The 16,308-nt window shown below is 51.6% G+C and overlaps 1 protein-coding gene across 1 annotated transcript in view; it reads right to left on the minus strand.

Moving 5' to 3' along the window:
• Positions 1–15,584, minus strand: part of LOC135009413 (thrombospondin-3-like) — a gene marked incomplete at its 3' end in the record, with an annotated part of 51,295 nt that extends 35,711 nt beyond the window's left edge. Inside the window, exon 1 of the mRNA XM_063952272.1 lies at positions 15,453–15,584. Coding sequence (XP_063808342.1) covers positions 15,453–15,540 — 88 coding nt within the window. The remainder of the gene's footprint in view (positions 1–15,452) is intronic.
• Between the last annotated feature and the right edge of the window lie 724 nt (positions 15,585–16,308).

Below are 16,308 nucleotides of genomic sequence, written 5' to 3' on the forward strand. Positions count from 1 at the left end.
GGCAGATACAGACGCCGACACGGATACTGACTCCAGTGTCGACGATTAAGAGACGAATGTGACTTCCAGTAGGGCCACACGTTACATGATTGAGGCTATGGAAAATGTTTTTACACATTTCTGATAATACCAGTACCACTAAAAAGGGTATTATGTTGGGTGAGAAAAAACTGCCTGTAGTTTTTCCTGCATCTGAGGAATTAAATGAAGTGTGTGATGAAGCGTGGGTTTCCCCCGATAAAAACTGTTAATTCCTAAAAAGTTATTAGCATCATACCCCTTCCCGCCAGAGGATAGGGCACGTTGGAAACACCCCCTAGGGTGGATAAAGCGCTCACACGCTTGTCTAAACAGGTGGCACTACCGTCCCCGGATACGGCCGCCCTTAAGGAACCTGCTGACAGAAAGCAGTAAAATGTATATACACTCACACGGGTGTGATACTACGACCAGCAATCGCCTCAGCCTGGATGTGCAGTGCTGGGGTGGCTTGGTCGGATTCCCTGACTGACAATATTGATACCCTAGATAGGGACAGTATATTACTGACTATAGAGCATTTAAAAGATGCATTTCTATATATGCGTGCTGCACAGAGGGATATTTGCCGACTGGCATCAAGAGTAAGTGCGCTGTCCATTTCTGCCAGAAGAGGGTTATGGACGCGGCAGTGGTCAGGTGATGCTGATTCCAAAAGGCATATGGAAGTATTGCCGTATAAAAGGGAGGAGTTATTTGGGGTAGGTCTAACAGACCTGGTGGCCACGGCAACGGCTGGGAAATCCACATTTTTACCCCAGGTAGCCTCTCAACATAAGAAGACGCCGTATTATCAGGTGCAGTCCTTTGGGCCCCATAAGGGCAAGCGGGCAAAAGGCGCCTCATTTCTGCCCCGTGGCAGAGGAAGAGGAAAAAGGCTGCAGCAAACAGCCAGTTCCCAGGAACAGAAGCCCTCTCCCGCCTCTGCCAAGTCCTCAGCATGACGCTGGGGCTTTACAAGCGGACTCAGGCACGGTGGGTGCCCGTCTCAAAAATTTCAGCGTGCAGTGGGCTCACTCACAGGTGGACCCCTGGATCCTTCAGGTGGTATCTCAGGGGTACAAATTGGAATTCGAGACGTCTCCCCCTCGCCGTTTTCTAAAGTCTGCTTTACTGACGTCTCCCTCCGACAGGGAGGCAGTATTGGAAGCCATTCACAAGCTGTATTCCCAGCAGGTGATAATCAAGGTACCCCTCCTACAACAGGGAAAGGGGTATTATTCCACGCTGTTTGTGGTACCGAAGCCGGACAGCTCGGTGAGACCTAATTTAAATCTGAAATCCTTGAACACTTACATACAAAGGTTCAAATTCAAGATGGAGTCACTCAGAGCGGTGATAGCGAACCTGGAAGAAGGGGACTATATGGTATCTCTAGACATCAAGGATGCTTATCTCCATGTCCCAATCTACCCTTTTTACCAAGGGTACCTCAGGTTTGTGATACAAAACTGTCACTATCAGTTTCAGACGCTGCCGTTTGGTTTGTCCACGGCACCCCGGGTCTTTACCAAGGTAATGGCCGAAATGATGATACTCCTTCGAAGGAAGGGAGTTTTAATTATCCCTTACTTGGACGATCTCCGGATAAGGGCAAGATCCAGGGAACAGTTGGTAGTCGGGGTAGCACTATCTCAAGTAGTGTTGCGGCAGCACGGTTGGATTCTTAATATTCCAAAATCGCAGCTGATCCCGACGACACGTCTGCTGTTCCTAAGGATGATCCTGGACACAGTCCAGAAAAAGGTGTTTCTCCAGGAGGAGAAAGCCAGGGAGTTATCCGAACTAGTCAGAAACCTCCTAAAACCAGGCCAAGTGTCTGTGCATCAATGCACAAGGGTTCTGGGAAAAATGGTGGCTTCCTACGAAGCAATTCCATTCGGCAGATTCCACGCAAGAACTTTCCAGTGGGACCTGCTGGAAAAATGGTTCGGATCGCATCTTCAGATGCATCAGCGGATAACCCTGTCACCAAAGACAAGGGTGTCTCTTCTGTGGTGGTTGCAGAGTGCTCATCTTCTAGAGGGCCGCAGATTCGGCATTCAGGACTGGGTCCTGGTGACCACGGATGCCAGCCTGCGAGGCTGGGGAGCAGTCACACATAAATATCTTGGAGCTAAGGGCCATTTACAATGCCCTAAGCCAAGCAAAACCTCTGCTTTAAGGTTAGCCGGTGCTGATCCAGTCGGACAACATCACGGCAGTCGCCCGCGTAGACAGACAGGGCGGCACAAGAAGCAGGAGGGAAATGGCAGAAGCTGCAAGGATTTTTCGCTGGGCGGAAAATCATGGGATAGCATTATCAGCAGTGTTCATTCCGGGAGTGAACAACTGGGAAACAGACTTCCTCAGCAGAAGTCTTCCACATGATTGTAAACCGTTGGGAAAAACCAAAGGTGGACATGATGGCGTCCCGCCTAAAAAAAAAAAAAAAAAAAAAAATTGGACAGGTATTGCGCCAGGTCAAGGGACCCTCAGGCAATAGCTGTGGTCGCGCTGGTAACACCGTGGGTGTACCAGTCAGTGTATGTGTTCCCTCCTCTTCCTCTCTTACCAAAAGTACTGAGAATTAAGACGGAGGGGAGTAAGAATATACTCGTGGCTCCGGATTGGCCAAGAAGGACTTGGTACCCGGAACTTCAAGAGATGCTCACGGAGGACCCGTGGCCTCTACCTCTAAGAAGGGACCTGCTCCAGCAAGGACCCTGTCTATTCCAAGACTTACCGCGGCTGCGTTTGACGGCAGGGCGGTTGAACGCCGGATCCTGAAGGAAAAAGGCATTCCGGATGAAGTCATCCCTACCCTGATCAAAGCCAGGAAGGATGTAACCGCAAAGCATTATCACCGCATTTGGCGAAAATATGTTGCGTGGTGCGAGGCCAGTAAGGCCCCGATGGAGGAATTTCAACTAGGTCGATTCCTGCATTTCCTGTAAACAGGAGTGTCTATGGGCCTAAAATTGGGGTCCATTAAGGTTCAAATTTCGGCCCTGTCAATTTTCTTCCAGAAAGAACTAGCTTCAGTCCCTGAAGTTCAGACGTTTGTAAAAGGGGTACTGCATATACAGCCTCCTTTTTGTGCCTCCAGTGGCACTTTGGGATCTCAATGTAGTTTTGGGGTTCCTAAAGTCACAATGGTTTGAACCACTTGAATCTGTGGAGTTAAAATATCTCACATGGAAAGTGGTCATGCTGTTGGCCCTGGCCTCGGCCAGGCGCGTGTCAGAATTGGCGGCTTTATCCTGTAAAAGCCCTTATCTGATTTTCCATTCAGACAGGGCGGAATTGAGGACTCGTCCTCATTTTCTCCCTAAGGTGGTGTTCAGCATTTCATCTGAACCAACCTATTGTGGTGCCTGCGGCTACTAGTGACTTGGAGGACTCCAAGTTGTTGGACAAAGTCAGGGCCCTGAAAATATATGTTTCCAGGACGGCTGGAGTCAGAAAATCTGACTCGCTGTTTATCCTGTATGCACCCAACAAGTTGGGTGCTCCTGCTTCTAAGCAGACTATTGCTCGTTGGATTTGTAGCACAATTCAGCTTGCACATTCTGTGGCAGGCCTGCCACAGCCAAAATCTGTAAAAGCCCATTCCACAAGGAAGGTGGGCTCATCTTGGGCGGCTGCCCGAGGGGTCTCGGCTTTACAACTTTGCCAAGCAGCTACTTGGTCAGGGGCAAACACGTTTGCAAAATTCTACAAAATTGATACCCTGGCTGAGGAGGACCTGGAGTTCTCTCATTCGGTGCTGCAGAGTCATCCGCACTCTCCCGCCCGTTTGGGAGCTTTGGTATAATCCCCATGGTCCTTACGGAGTCCCCAGCATCCACTAGGACGTCAGAGAAAATAAGAATTTACTTACCGATAATTCTATTTCTCGTAGTCCGTAGTGGATGCTGGGCGCCCATCCCAAGTGCGGATTGTCTGCAATACTTGTACATAGTTATTGTTAACTAAATCGGGTTATTGTTGTTGTGAGCCATCTATCCAGAGGCTCCTCTGTTATCATGCTGTTAACTGGATTCAGCTCACAGGTTGTACGGTGTGATTGGTGTGGCTGGTATGAGTCTTACCCGGGATTCAAAATCCTTCCTTATTGTGTACGCTCGTCCGGGCACAGTATCCTAACTGAGGCTTGGAGGAGGGTCATAGGGGGAGGAGCCAGTGCACACCAGGTAGTCCTAAAGCTTTTACTTTTGTGCCCTGTCTCCTGCGGAGCCGCTATTCCCCATGGTCCTTACGGAGTTCCCAGCATCCACTACGGACTACGAGAAATAGAATTATCGGTAAGTAAATTCTTATTTTTTTAAACATCAAACATGCAGGAAAATATTGTGCAATAAACCTTCCTGTGACCTACACGACCACTACATGTAAACTTCATAACACCCGGAATGTCAGGAAGCTTCCAGGGGTGTCACACTTGGCACGTCTCATCATGTTTATCCCTGAGATTTAAAAGGGAATACTAGTATTAGCCTTCTAAATACCGGGCATAAACAAGATGAGAAGCGACGGGTTTAATACCTAGCCCTTCATAAATACATCACTAGAAGTGAGTACACTATCACTGGTGACTTCTACATATACTGTACTATACCACCATACACTGCTCTGCATAACTATATATCCTGTACTATAATACCACATACTATACTATACCACCATACACTGCAATGCGTAACTATATATCCTGTACTATAATACCACATACTGTACTATGCCACCATACACTGCTCTGTGTAACTACATATCCTGTACTATAATACCACATACTGTACTATGCCACCATACACTGCTCTGTGTAACTACATAGCCTGTACTATAATACCATATACTGTACTATGACACCATACACTGCTCTGTGTAACTACATATACTATAATACCACATACTGTACTATGCCACCATACACTGCTCTGCATAACTACATATACTATACTATAATACCACATACTGTACTGCGCCACCATACACTGCTCTGTGTAACTACATAGCCTGTACTATAATACCACATACTGTACTGTGACACCATACACTGCTCCGCGTAACTACATATACTATAATACCACATACTGTACTATGCCACCATACACTGCTCTGTGTAACAACATATCCTGTACTATAATACCACATACTGTACTATGTCACCATACACTGCTCTGTGTAACTACATATACTATAATACCACATACTGTACTGCGCCACCATACACTGCTCTGTGTAACTACATATACTATAATACCACATACTGTACTATGCCACCATACACTGCTCTGTGTAACTACATATACTATAATACCATATACTGTACTATGCCAGCATACACTGCTCTGTGTAACTACATATACTATAATACTACATACTGTACTATGCCACCATACACTGCTCTGTGTAACTACATATACTATAATACCACATACTGTACTGCGCCACCATACACTGCTCTGTGTAACTACATATACTATAATACCACATACTGTACTATGCCGCCATACACTGCTCTGTGTAACTGCATATCCTGTACTATAATACCACATACTGTACTATGTCACCATACACTGCTGTGTAACTACATATACTATAATACCACATACTGTACTGCGCCACCATACACTGCTCTGTGTAACTACATATACTATAATACCACATACTGTACTATGCCACCATACACTGCTCTGTGTAACTACATATACTATAATACCACATACTGTACTGCGCCACCATACACTGCTCTGTGTAACTACATAGCCTGTACTATAATACCACATACTGTACTATGCCGCCATACACTGCTCTGTGTAACTACATATCCTGTACTATAATACCACATACTGTACTATGTCACCATACACTGCTCTGCGTAACTACATATACTATAATACCACATACTGTACTATGCCGCCATACACTGCTCTGTGTAACTACATATACTATAATACCATATACTGTACTATGTCACCATACACTGCTCTGTGTAACTACATATACTATAATACCACATACTGTACTATGCCGCCATACACTGCTCTGTGTAACTACATATACTATAATACCACATACTGTACTATGCCGCCATACACTGCTCTGTGTAACTACATATACTATAATACCATATACTGTACTATGCCAGCATACACTGCTCTGTGTAACTACATATACTATAATACCATATACTGTACTATGCCAGCATACACTGCTCTGTGTAACTACATATACTATAATACCACATACTGTACTATGCCACCATACACTGCTCTGCGTAACTACATAGCCTGTACTATAATACCACATACTGTACTATGCCACCATACACTGCTCTGCGTAACTACATATACTATAATACCACATACTGTACTATGCCACCATATACTGCTCTGCGTAACTACATATCCTGTACTATAATACCACACACTGTACTATGTCACCATACACTGCTCTGTGTAACTACATATACTATAATACCACATACTGTACTATGCCGCCATACACTGCTCTGTGTAACTACATATACTATAATACCATATACTGTACTATGCCAGCATACACTGCTCTGTGTAACTACATATACTATAATACCATATACTGTACTATGCCAGCATACACTGCTCTGTGTAACTACATATACTATAATACCACATACTGTACTATGTCACCATACACTGCTCTGTGTAACTACATATACTATAATACCACATACTGTACTATGCCGCCATACACTGCTCTGTGTAACTACATATACTATAATACCATATACTGTACTATGCCAGCATACACTGCTCTGTGTAACTACATATACTATAATACCATATACTGTACTATGCCAGCATACACTGCTCTGTGTAACTACATATACTATAATACCACATACTGTACTATGCCACCATACACTGCTCTGCGTAACTACATAGCCTGTACTATAATACCACATACTGTACTATGCCACCATACACTGCTCTGCGTAACTACATATACTATAATACCACATACTGTACTATGCCGCCATACACTGCTCTGTGTAACTACATATACTATAATACCATATACTGTACTATGCCAGCATACACTGCTCTGTGTAACTACATATACTATAATACCACATACTGTACTATGCCACCATACACTGCTCTGCGTAACTACATATACTATAATACCACATACTGTACTATGCCACCATACACTGCTCTGTGTAACTACATATACTATAATACCACATACTGTACTGCGCCACCATACACTGCTCTGTGTAACTACATATCCTGTACTATAATACCACATACTGTACTATGCCACCATACACTGCTCTGCGTAACTACATAGCCTGTACTATAATACCACATACTGTACTATGCCACCATACACTGCTCTGCGTAACTACATATACTATAATACCACATACTGTACTATGCCGCCATACACTGCTCTGTGTAACTACATATACTATAATACCATATACTGTACTATGCCAGCATACACTGCTCTGTGTAACTACATATACTATAATACCACATACTGTACTATGCCACCATACACTGCTCTGCGTAACTACATAGCCTGTACTATAATACCACATACTGTACTATGCCACCATACACTGCTCTGTGTAACTACATATACTATAATACCACATACTGTACTGCGCCACCATACACTGCTCTGTGTAACTACATATCCTGTACTATAATACCACATACTGTACTATGCCACCATACACTGCTCTGCGTAACTACATATACTATAATACCACATACTGTACTATGCCACCATACACTGCTCTGTGTAACTACATATACTATAATACCACATACTGTACTGCGCCACCATACACTGCTCTGTGTAACTACATATCCTGTACTATAATACCACATACTGTACTATGCCACCATACACTGCTCTGCGTAACTACATAGCCTGTACTATAATACCACATACTGTACTATGCCACCATACACTGCTCTGCGTAACTACATATACTATAATACCACATACTGTACTATGCCGCCATACACTGCTCTGTGTAACTACATATACTATAATACCATATACTGTACTATGCCAGCATACACTGCTCTGTGTAACTACATATACTATAATACCACATACTGTACTATGCCACCATACACTGCTCTGCGTAACTACATAGCCTGTACTATAATACCACATACTGTACTATGCCACCATACACTGCTCTGTGTAACTACATATACTATAATACCACATACTGTACTGCGCCACCATACACTGCTCTGCGTAACTACATATACTATAATACCACATACTGTACTATGCCGCCATACACTGCTCTGTGTAACTACATATACTATAATACCATATACTGTACTATGCCAGCATACACTGCTCTGTGTAACTACATATACTATAATACCACATACTGTACTATGCCACCATACACTGCTCTGCGTAACTACATATACTATAATACCACATACTGTACTATGCCACCATACACTGCTCTGTGTAACTACATATACTATAATACCACATACTGTACTGCGCCACCATACACTGCTCTGTGTAACTACATATCCTGTACTATAATACCACATACTGTACTATGCCACCATACACTGCTCTGCGTAACTACATAGCCTGTACTATAATACCACATACTGTACTATGCCACCATACACTGCTCTGCGTAACTACATATACTATAATACCACATACTGTACTATGCCGCCATACACTGCTCTGTGTAACTACATATACTATAATACCATATACTGTACTATGCCAGCATACACTGCTCTGTGTAACTACATATACTATAATACCACATACTGTACTATGCCACCATACACTGCTCTGCGTAACTACATAGCCTGTACTATAATACCACATACTGTACTATGCCACCATACACTGCTCTGTGTAACTACATATACTATAATACCACATACTGTACTGCGCCACCATACACTGCTCTGTGTAACTACATATCCTGTACTATAATACCACATACTGTACTATGCCACCATACACTGCTCTGTGTAACTACATATACTATAATACCACATACTGTACTGCGCCACCATACACTGCTCTGCGTACATGTATGATATATACATGATCTATGTATGATTGGTTACAGATAAGAGAGGAACATCCCCTGCTGTCTCACCTCCGGGGAGGTCCAAGCGCAATCTGCGCCATCACTGGCCCCAGCCACAGCACAGCCGCACGCTTCCATATACTCATCACGTGTGCTACCCCTATACATATAATGTTACATTACAGGTTTAGTGATCCTTTACGTCATTCCCAGAGCCAACACTAGGAGGGAGCTCTGGTCCCTACTGATCCAGCCAAGGGCCTGCGCTCCCTACTGATCCAGCCAAGGGCCTGCGCTCCCTACTGATCCATCTAAGGGCCTGCGCTCCCTACTGATCCAGCCAAGGGCCTGCGCTCCCTACTGATCCATCTAAGGGCCTGCGCTCCCTACTGATCCAGCCAAGAACCTGCGCTCCCTACTGATCCAACCAAGAACCTGCACTCCGCTCCCTACTGATCCGGCCAAGGACCTGCGCTCCCTACTGATCCAGCCAACGACCTGCGCTCCCTACTGATCCGGCCAAGGACCTGCGCTCCCTACTGATCCATCCAAGGGCCTGCGCTCCCTACTGATCCAGCCAAGAACCTGCGCTCCCTACTGATCCAACCAAGAACCTGCGCTCCGCTCCCTACTGATCCGGCCAAGGACCTGTGCTCCCTACTGATCCAGCCAAGAACCTGCGCTCCCTACTGATCCAACCAAGAACCTGCGCTCCGCTCCCTACTGATCCAACCAAGAACCTGCGCTCCGCTCCCTACTGATCCAGCCAAGGACCTGCGCTCCCTACTGATCCAGCCAAGGACCTGCGCTCCCTACTGATCCAGCCAAGGACCTGCGCTCCCTACTGATCCAGCCAAGAACCTGCGCTCCCTACTGATCCAACCAAGAACCTGCGCTCCGCTCCCTACTGATCCGGCCAAGGACCTGCGCTCCCTACTGATCCAGCCAAGAACCTGCGCTCCCTACTGATCCAACCAAGAACCTGCGCTCCGCTCCCTACTGATCCAACCAAGAACCTGTGCTCCGCTCCCTACTGATCCAGCCAAGGACCTGCGCTCCCTACTGATCCAACCAAGAACCTGCGCTCCGCTCCCTACTGATCCAACCAAGAACCTGCGCTCCGCTCCCTACTGATCCAGCCAAGGACCTGCGCTCCTACTGATCCAGCCAAGGACCTGCGCTCCCTACTGATCCAGCCAAGGACCTACGCTCCCTACTGATCCGGCCAAGGACCTGCGCTCCCTACAGATCCAGCCAAGGACCTGCGATCCCTACTGATCCAGCCAAGGACCTGCGCTCCCTACTGATCCAGCCAAGGACCTGCGCTCCCTACTGATCCAGCCAAGAACCTGCGCTCCCTACTGATCCGGCCAAGGACCTGCGCTCCCTACTGATCCAACCAAGAACCTGCGCTCGCTACTGATCCGGCCAAGGGCCTGCGCTCCCTACTGATCCGGCCAAGGGCCTGCGCTCCCTACTGGTCTGGCCAAGGACCTGCGCTCCCTACTGATCCAGCCAAGGACCTGCGCTCCCTACTGATCCAGCCAAGGACCTGCGCTCCCTACTGATCCAGCCAAGGACATGCGCTCCCTACTGATCCAGCCAAGAACCTGTGCTCCCTACTGATCCAACCAAGAACCTGCGCTCCGCTCCCTACTGATCCGGCCAAGGACCTGCGCTCCCTACTGATCCAGCCAAGAACCTGCGCTCCCTACTGATCCAACCAAGAACCTGCGCTCCGCTCCCTACTGATCCAACCAAGAACCTGCGCTCCGCTCCCTACTGATCCAGCCAAGGACCTGCGCTCCCTACTGATCCAACCAAGAACCTGCGCTCCGCTCCCTACTGATCCAACCAAGAACCTGCGCTCCGCTCCCTACTGATCCAGCCAAGGACCTGCGCTCCCTACTGATCCAGCCAAGGACCTGCGCTCCCTACTGATCCAGCCAAGGACCTGCGCACCCTACTGATCCAGCCAAGGACCTGCGCTCCCTAGAGATCCAGCCAAGGACCTGCGATCCCTACTGATCCAGCCAAGGACCTGCGATCCCTACTGATCCAGCCAAGGACCTGCGCTCCCTACTGATCCAGCCAAGAACCTGCGCTCCCTACTGATCCGGCCAAGGACCTGCGCTCCCTACTGATCCAACCAAGGGCCTGCGCTCCCTACTGATCCGGCCAAGGGCCTGCGCTCCCTACTGATCCGGCCAAGGGCCTGCGCTCCCTACTGATCCGGCCAAGGACCTGCGCTCCCTACTGATCCAGCCAAGGACCTGCGCTCCCTACTGATCCGGCCAAGAACCTGCGCTCCCTACTGATCCGGCCAAGGACCTGTGCTCCCTACTGATCCGGCCAAGAACCTGCGATCCCTACTGATCCGGCCAAGGACCTGCGCTCCGTACTGATCCGGCCAAGAACCTGCGATCCCTACTGATCCGGCCAAGGACCTGCGCTCCCTACTGATCCAGCCAAGGACCTGTGCTCCCTACTGATCCAGCCAAGGACCTGCGCTCCCTACTGATCCAGCCAAGGACCTGCGCTCCCGACTGATCTAGCCAAGGGCCTGCGCTCCCTACTGATCCGGCCAAGGGCCTGCGCTCCCTACTGATCTAGCCAAGGGCCTGCGCTCCCTACTGATCCGGCCAAGGACCTGCGCTCCCTACTGATCCGGCCAAGGACCTGCGCTCCCGACTGATCCAGCCAAGGACCTGCGCTCCCTACTGATCTAGCTAAGGGCCTGCGCTCCCTACTGATCCAGCCAAGGACCTGCGCTCCCTACTGATCCAGCCAAGGACCTGCGCTTCCTACTGATCCAGCCAAGGGCCTGCGCTCCCTACTGATCCAGCCAAGGACCTGCGCTCCCTACTGATCCGGCAAAGGACCTGCGCTCCCTACTGATCCGGCCAAGGACCTGCGCTCCCTACTGATCCAGCCAAGGACCTGCGCTCCCTACTGATCCAGCCAAGGACCTGCGCTCCCGACTGATCCAGCCAAGGACCTGCGCTCCCTACTGATCTAGCCAAGGGCCTGCGCTCCCTACTGATCCAGCCAAGGACCTGCGCTCCCTACTGATCCGGCCAAGGACCTGCGCTCCCTACTGATCTAGCCAAAGGCCTGCGCTCCCTACTGATCCGGCCAAGGGCCTGCGCTCCCTACTGATCCAGCCAAGGACCTGCGCTCCCTACTGATCCAGCCAAGGACCTGCGCTCCCTACTGATCCAGCCAAGGGCCTGCGCTTCCTACTGATCCAGCCAAGGACCTGCGCTCCCTACTGATCCAGCCAAGGGCCTGCGCTCCCTACTAATCCGGCCAAGGACATGCGCTCCCTACTGATCCGGCCAAGGGCCTGCGCTCCCTACTGATCCAGCCAAGGGCCTGCGCTTCCTACTGATCCAGCCAAGGACCTGCGCTCCCTACTGATCCAGCCAAGGGCCTGCGCTCCCTACTGATCCGGCCAAGGACATGCGCTCCCTACTGATCCGGCCAAGGGCCTGCGCTCCCTACTGATCCGGCCAAGGACCTGCGCTCCCTACTGATCCGGCCAAGGACCTGCGCTCCCTACTGATCCGGCCAAGGACCTGCGCTCCCTACTGATCCGGCCAAGGGCCTGCGCTCCCTACTGATCCGGCCAAGGACCTGCGCTCCCTACTGATCCGTCAAGGGCCTGTGCTCCCTACTGATCCGGCCAAGGACCTGCGCTCCCTACTGATCCGGCCAAGGACCTGCGCTCCCTACTGATCCGGCCAAGGACCTGTGCTCCCTACTGATCCGGCCAAGGACCTGCGCTCCCTACTGGTCCAGCCAAGGACCTGCGCTCCCTACTGAGCCGGCCAAGGACCTGCGCTCCCTACTGATCCATCCAAGGGCCTGCGTTCCCTACTGTTCCGGCCAAGGACCTGCGCTCCCTACTGATCCGGCCAAGAACCTGCGCTCCCTACTGATCCAGCAGAGGACCTGCACTCCCTACTGAGCCGGCCAAGGACCTGCGCTCCCTACTGGTCCAGCCAAGGACCTGCGCTCCCTACTGATCCAGCCAAGGACCTGCGCTCCCTACTGATCCAGCAGAGGACCTGCACTCCCTACTGAGCCGGCCAAGAACCTGCGCTCCCTACTGATCCAGCAGAGGACCTGCACTCCCTACTGAGCCGGCCAAGGACCTGCGCTCCCTACTGGTCCAGCCAAGGACCTGCGCTCCCTACTGATCCGGCCAAGGACCTGCGCTCCCTACTGGTCCAGCCAAGGACCTGCGCACCCTACTGAGCCGGCCAAGGACCTGCGCTCCCTACTGATCCATCCAAGGGCCTGCGTTCCCTACTGTTCCGGCCAAGGACCTGCGCTCCCTACTGATCCGGCCAAGAACCTGCGCTCCCTACTGATCCAGCAGAGGACCTGCACTCCCTACTGATCCGGCCAAGGACCTGCGCTCCCTACTGATCCAGCCAAGGACCTGCGCTCCCTACTGATCCAGCCAAGGACCTGCGCTCCCTACTGATCCGGCCAAGAACCTGCGCTCCCTACTGATCCAGCCAAGGACCTGCACTCCCTACTGAGCCGGCCAAGGACCTGCGCTCCCTACTGATCCAGCCAAGGACCTGCACTCCCTACTGGTCCGGCCAAGGACCTGCGCTCCCTACTGATCCAACCAAGGACCTGCGCTCCCTACTGAGCCGGCCAAGGACCTGCGCTCCCTACTGATCCAGCCAAGGACCTGCGCTCCCTACTGATCCGGCCAAGGACCTGCGCTCCCTACTGATCCAACCAAGGACCTGCGCTCCCTACTGATCCAGACAAGGACCTGCGCTCCCTACTGATCCAGCCAAGGACCTGCGCTCCCTACTGATCCAGCCAAGAACCTGCGCTCCCTACTGATCCGGCCAAGGACCTGCGCTCCCTACTGATCCGGCCAAGGACCTGCGCTCCCTACTGATCCGGCCAAGGACCTGCGCTCCCTACTGATCCAGCCAAGGACCTGCGCTCCCTACTGATCCGGCCAAGGACCTGCGCTCCCTACTGATCCGGCCAAGGATCTGCGCTCCCTACTGATCCGGCCAAGGACCTGCGCTCCCTACTGATCCGGCCAAGGACCTGCGCTCCCTACTGAGCCGGCCAAGGACCTGCGCTCCCTACTGATCCAACCAAGAACCTGCGCTCCCTACTGATCCGGCCAAGGACCTGCGCTCCCTACTGATCTGGCCAAGGACCTGCGCTCCCTACTGATCCGGCCAAGGACCTGCGCTCCCTACTGATCCGGCCAAGGATCTGCGCTCCCGACCTGATCCGGCCAAGGGCCTGCGCTCCCTACTGATCCGGCCAAGGGCCTGCGCTCCCTACTGATCCGGCCAAGGGCCTGCGCTCCCTACTGATCCGGCCAAGGGCCTGCGCTCCCTACTGGTCCAGCCAAGGACCTGCGCTCCCTACTGATCCGGCCAAGAACCTGCGCTCCCTACTGATCCGGCCAAGGGCCTGCGCTCCCTACTGGTCCAGCCAAGGACCTGCGCTCCCTACTGATCCAGCCAAGAACCTGCGCTCCCTACTGATCCGGCCAAGGGCCTGCGCTCCCTACTGGTCCAGCCAAAGACCTGCGCTCCCTACTGATCCGGCCAAGGACCTGCGCTCCCTACTGATCCGGCCAAGGACCTGCGCTCCCTACTGATCCGGCCTAGAACCTGCGCTCCCTACTGATCCGGTCAAGGACATGCGCTCCCTACTGATCCAGCCAAGGACCTGCGCTCTCTACTGATCCAGCCAAGGACCTGCGCTCCCTACTGATCCGGCCAAGGACCTGCGCTCCCTACTGATCCAACCAAGGACCTGCGCTCCCTACTGATCCAGCCAAGGACCTGCGCTCACTACTGATCCAGCCAAGGACCTGCGCTCCCTACTGATCAAGCCAAGGGCCTGCGCTCCCTACTGATCCAGCCAAGGGCCTGCGCTCCCTACTGATCTAGCCAAGGGCCTGCGCTCCCTACTGATCCAGCCAAGGGCCTGCGCTCCCTACTGATCCAGCAAGGGCCTGCTCTCCCTACTGATCCAGCCAAGGGCCTGCGCTCCCTACTGATCTAGCCAAGGTGGAGGCACCTGGTGAGGAGCGATATTCCCTACTGATACAGCCAGTGAGAAGCACAGAACGTTGATCCCTACTGATACAGCCAGTGAGAAGCACAGAACGTTGATCCCTACTGAAACAGCCAGTGAGAAGCACAGAACGTTGATCCCTACTGATACAACCTATGCAGAGTGGCGAGCTTGGAGCACGCCAGGGGTGGGTGGAGCTGATGGAGACAGCAGCCAATCAGGAGGAGCGTGGAGTGTGCCAGGTAGGGTATGGGGGTGCTCTTACCTTGCACCTCTGGCCTGGCGGAGTGGATGAGGTGTGAGGAGCAGAGGCACAGAAGCAGCAGCACGCCGGCAGCCTCGCTGGTCTCCATGCTGCAGGAAGCACAGAGGTGTCAGTGACTGGCGGAGGCTGTGAGGAGCTGGGGCTGTGCTGCTGGGATACTCCCCTCCCACCCTCTCCCTGCCCCTCTCTCCCATTCTCCCAGCACCGCTCTACATTCTGCACATCCCTGCAACCTTCCATTCCTCCCCTCCTCCCGGGGTGCCGGGGACAGCTGGGGTACAAGACGGGTCAGGCCTGAGGCTAGGTACACACTGTGCAGCACCGGGGCTGATTATGTGTAACCGCAGGGAGGACGGGACCTGAGCTACTGCAGGACTGCGCATTTCTGCACTGGAGGAGAATGATAGGTCACTAGAAGACGCCGGCTCTGTGGCGATCTGAGGACACATAATGGCTGGGACCTGGAATGACAAATCCCCAGTGTGCGCACGTCGTGACCTCATCGCTCAGAGACTCGCACATGGCGAGTGAGATCGCTCCTAGCATAAAGTTATAGGACGACTGCTGAGACCCCCAGTAACCTTCCAGGCTACTAACCCCCCAGCCCCGTCCCAGTCACACAGCCCCCATTACCCAGTAACCTGTACCTGACTCCTCCTCTTACACCTGGTACACAGCGCAGCTGCCAGACTACTAACCCCCCAGCCCCGTCCCAGTCACACAGCCCCCATTACCCAGTAACCTGTACCTGACTCCTCCTCTTACACCTGATACACAGCGCAGCTGCCAGACTACTAACCCCCCAGCCCCGTCCCAGTCACACAGCCCCCATTACCCAGTAACCTGTACCTGACTC

The sequence above is a fragment of the Pseudophryne corroboree genome, unplaced genomic scaffold, assembly GCF_028390025.1.
Source record: "Pseudophryne corroboree isolate aPseCor3 unplaced genomic scaffold, aPseCor3.hap2 scaffold_2268, whole genome shotgun sequence".
NCBI classification, from domain to species: Eukaryota; Metazoa; Chordata; class Amphibia; order Anura; family Myobatrachidae; genus Pseudophryne; species Pseudophryne corroboree.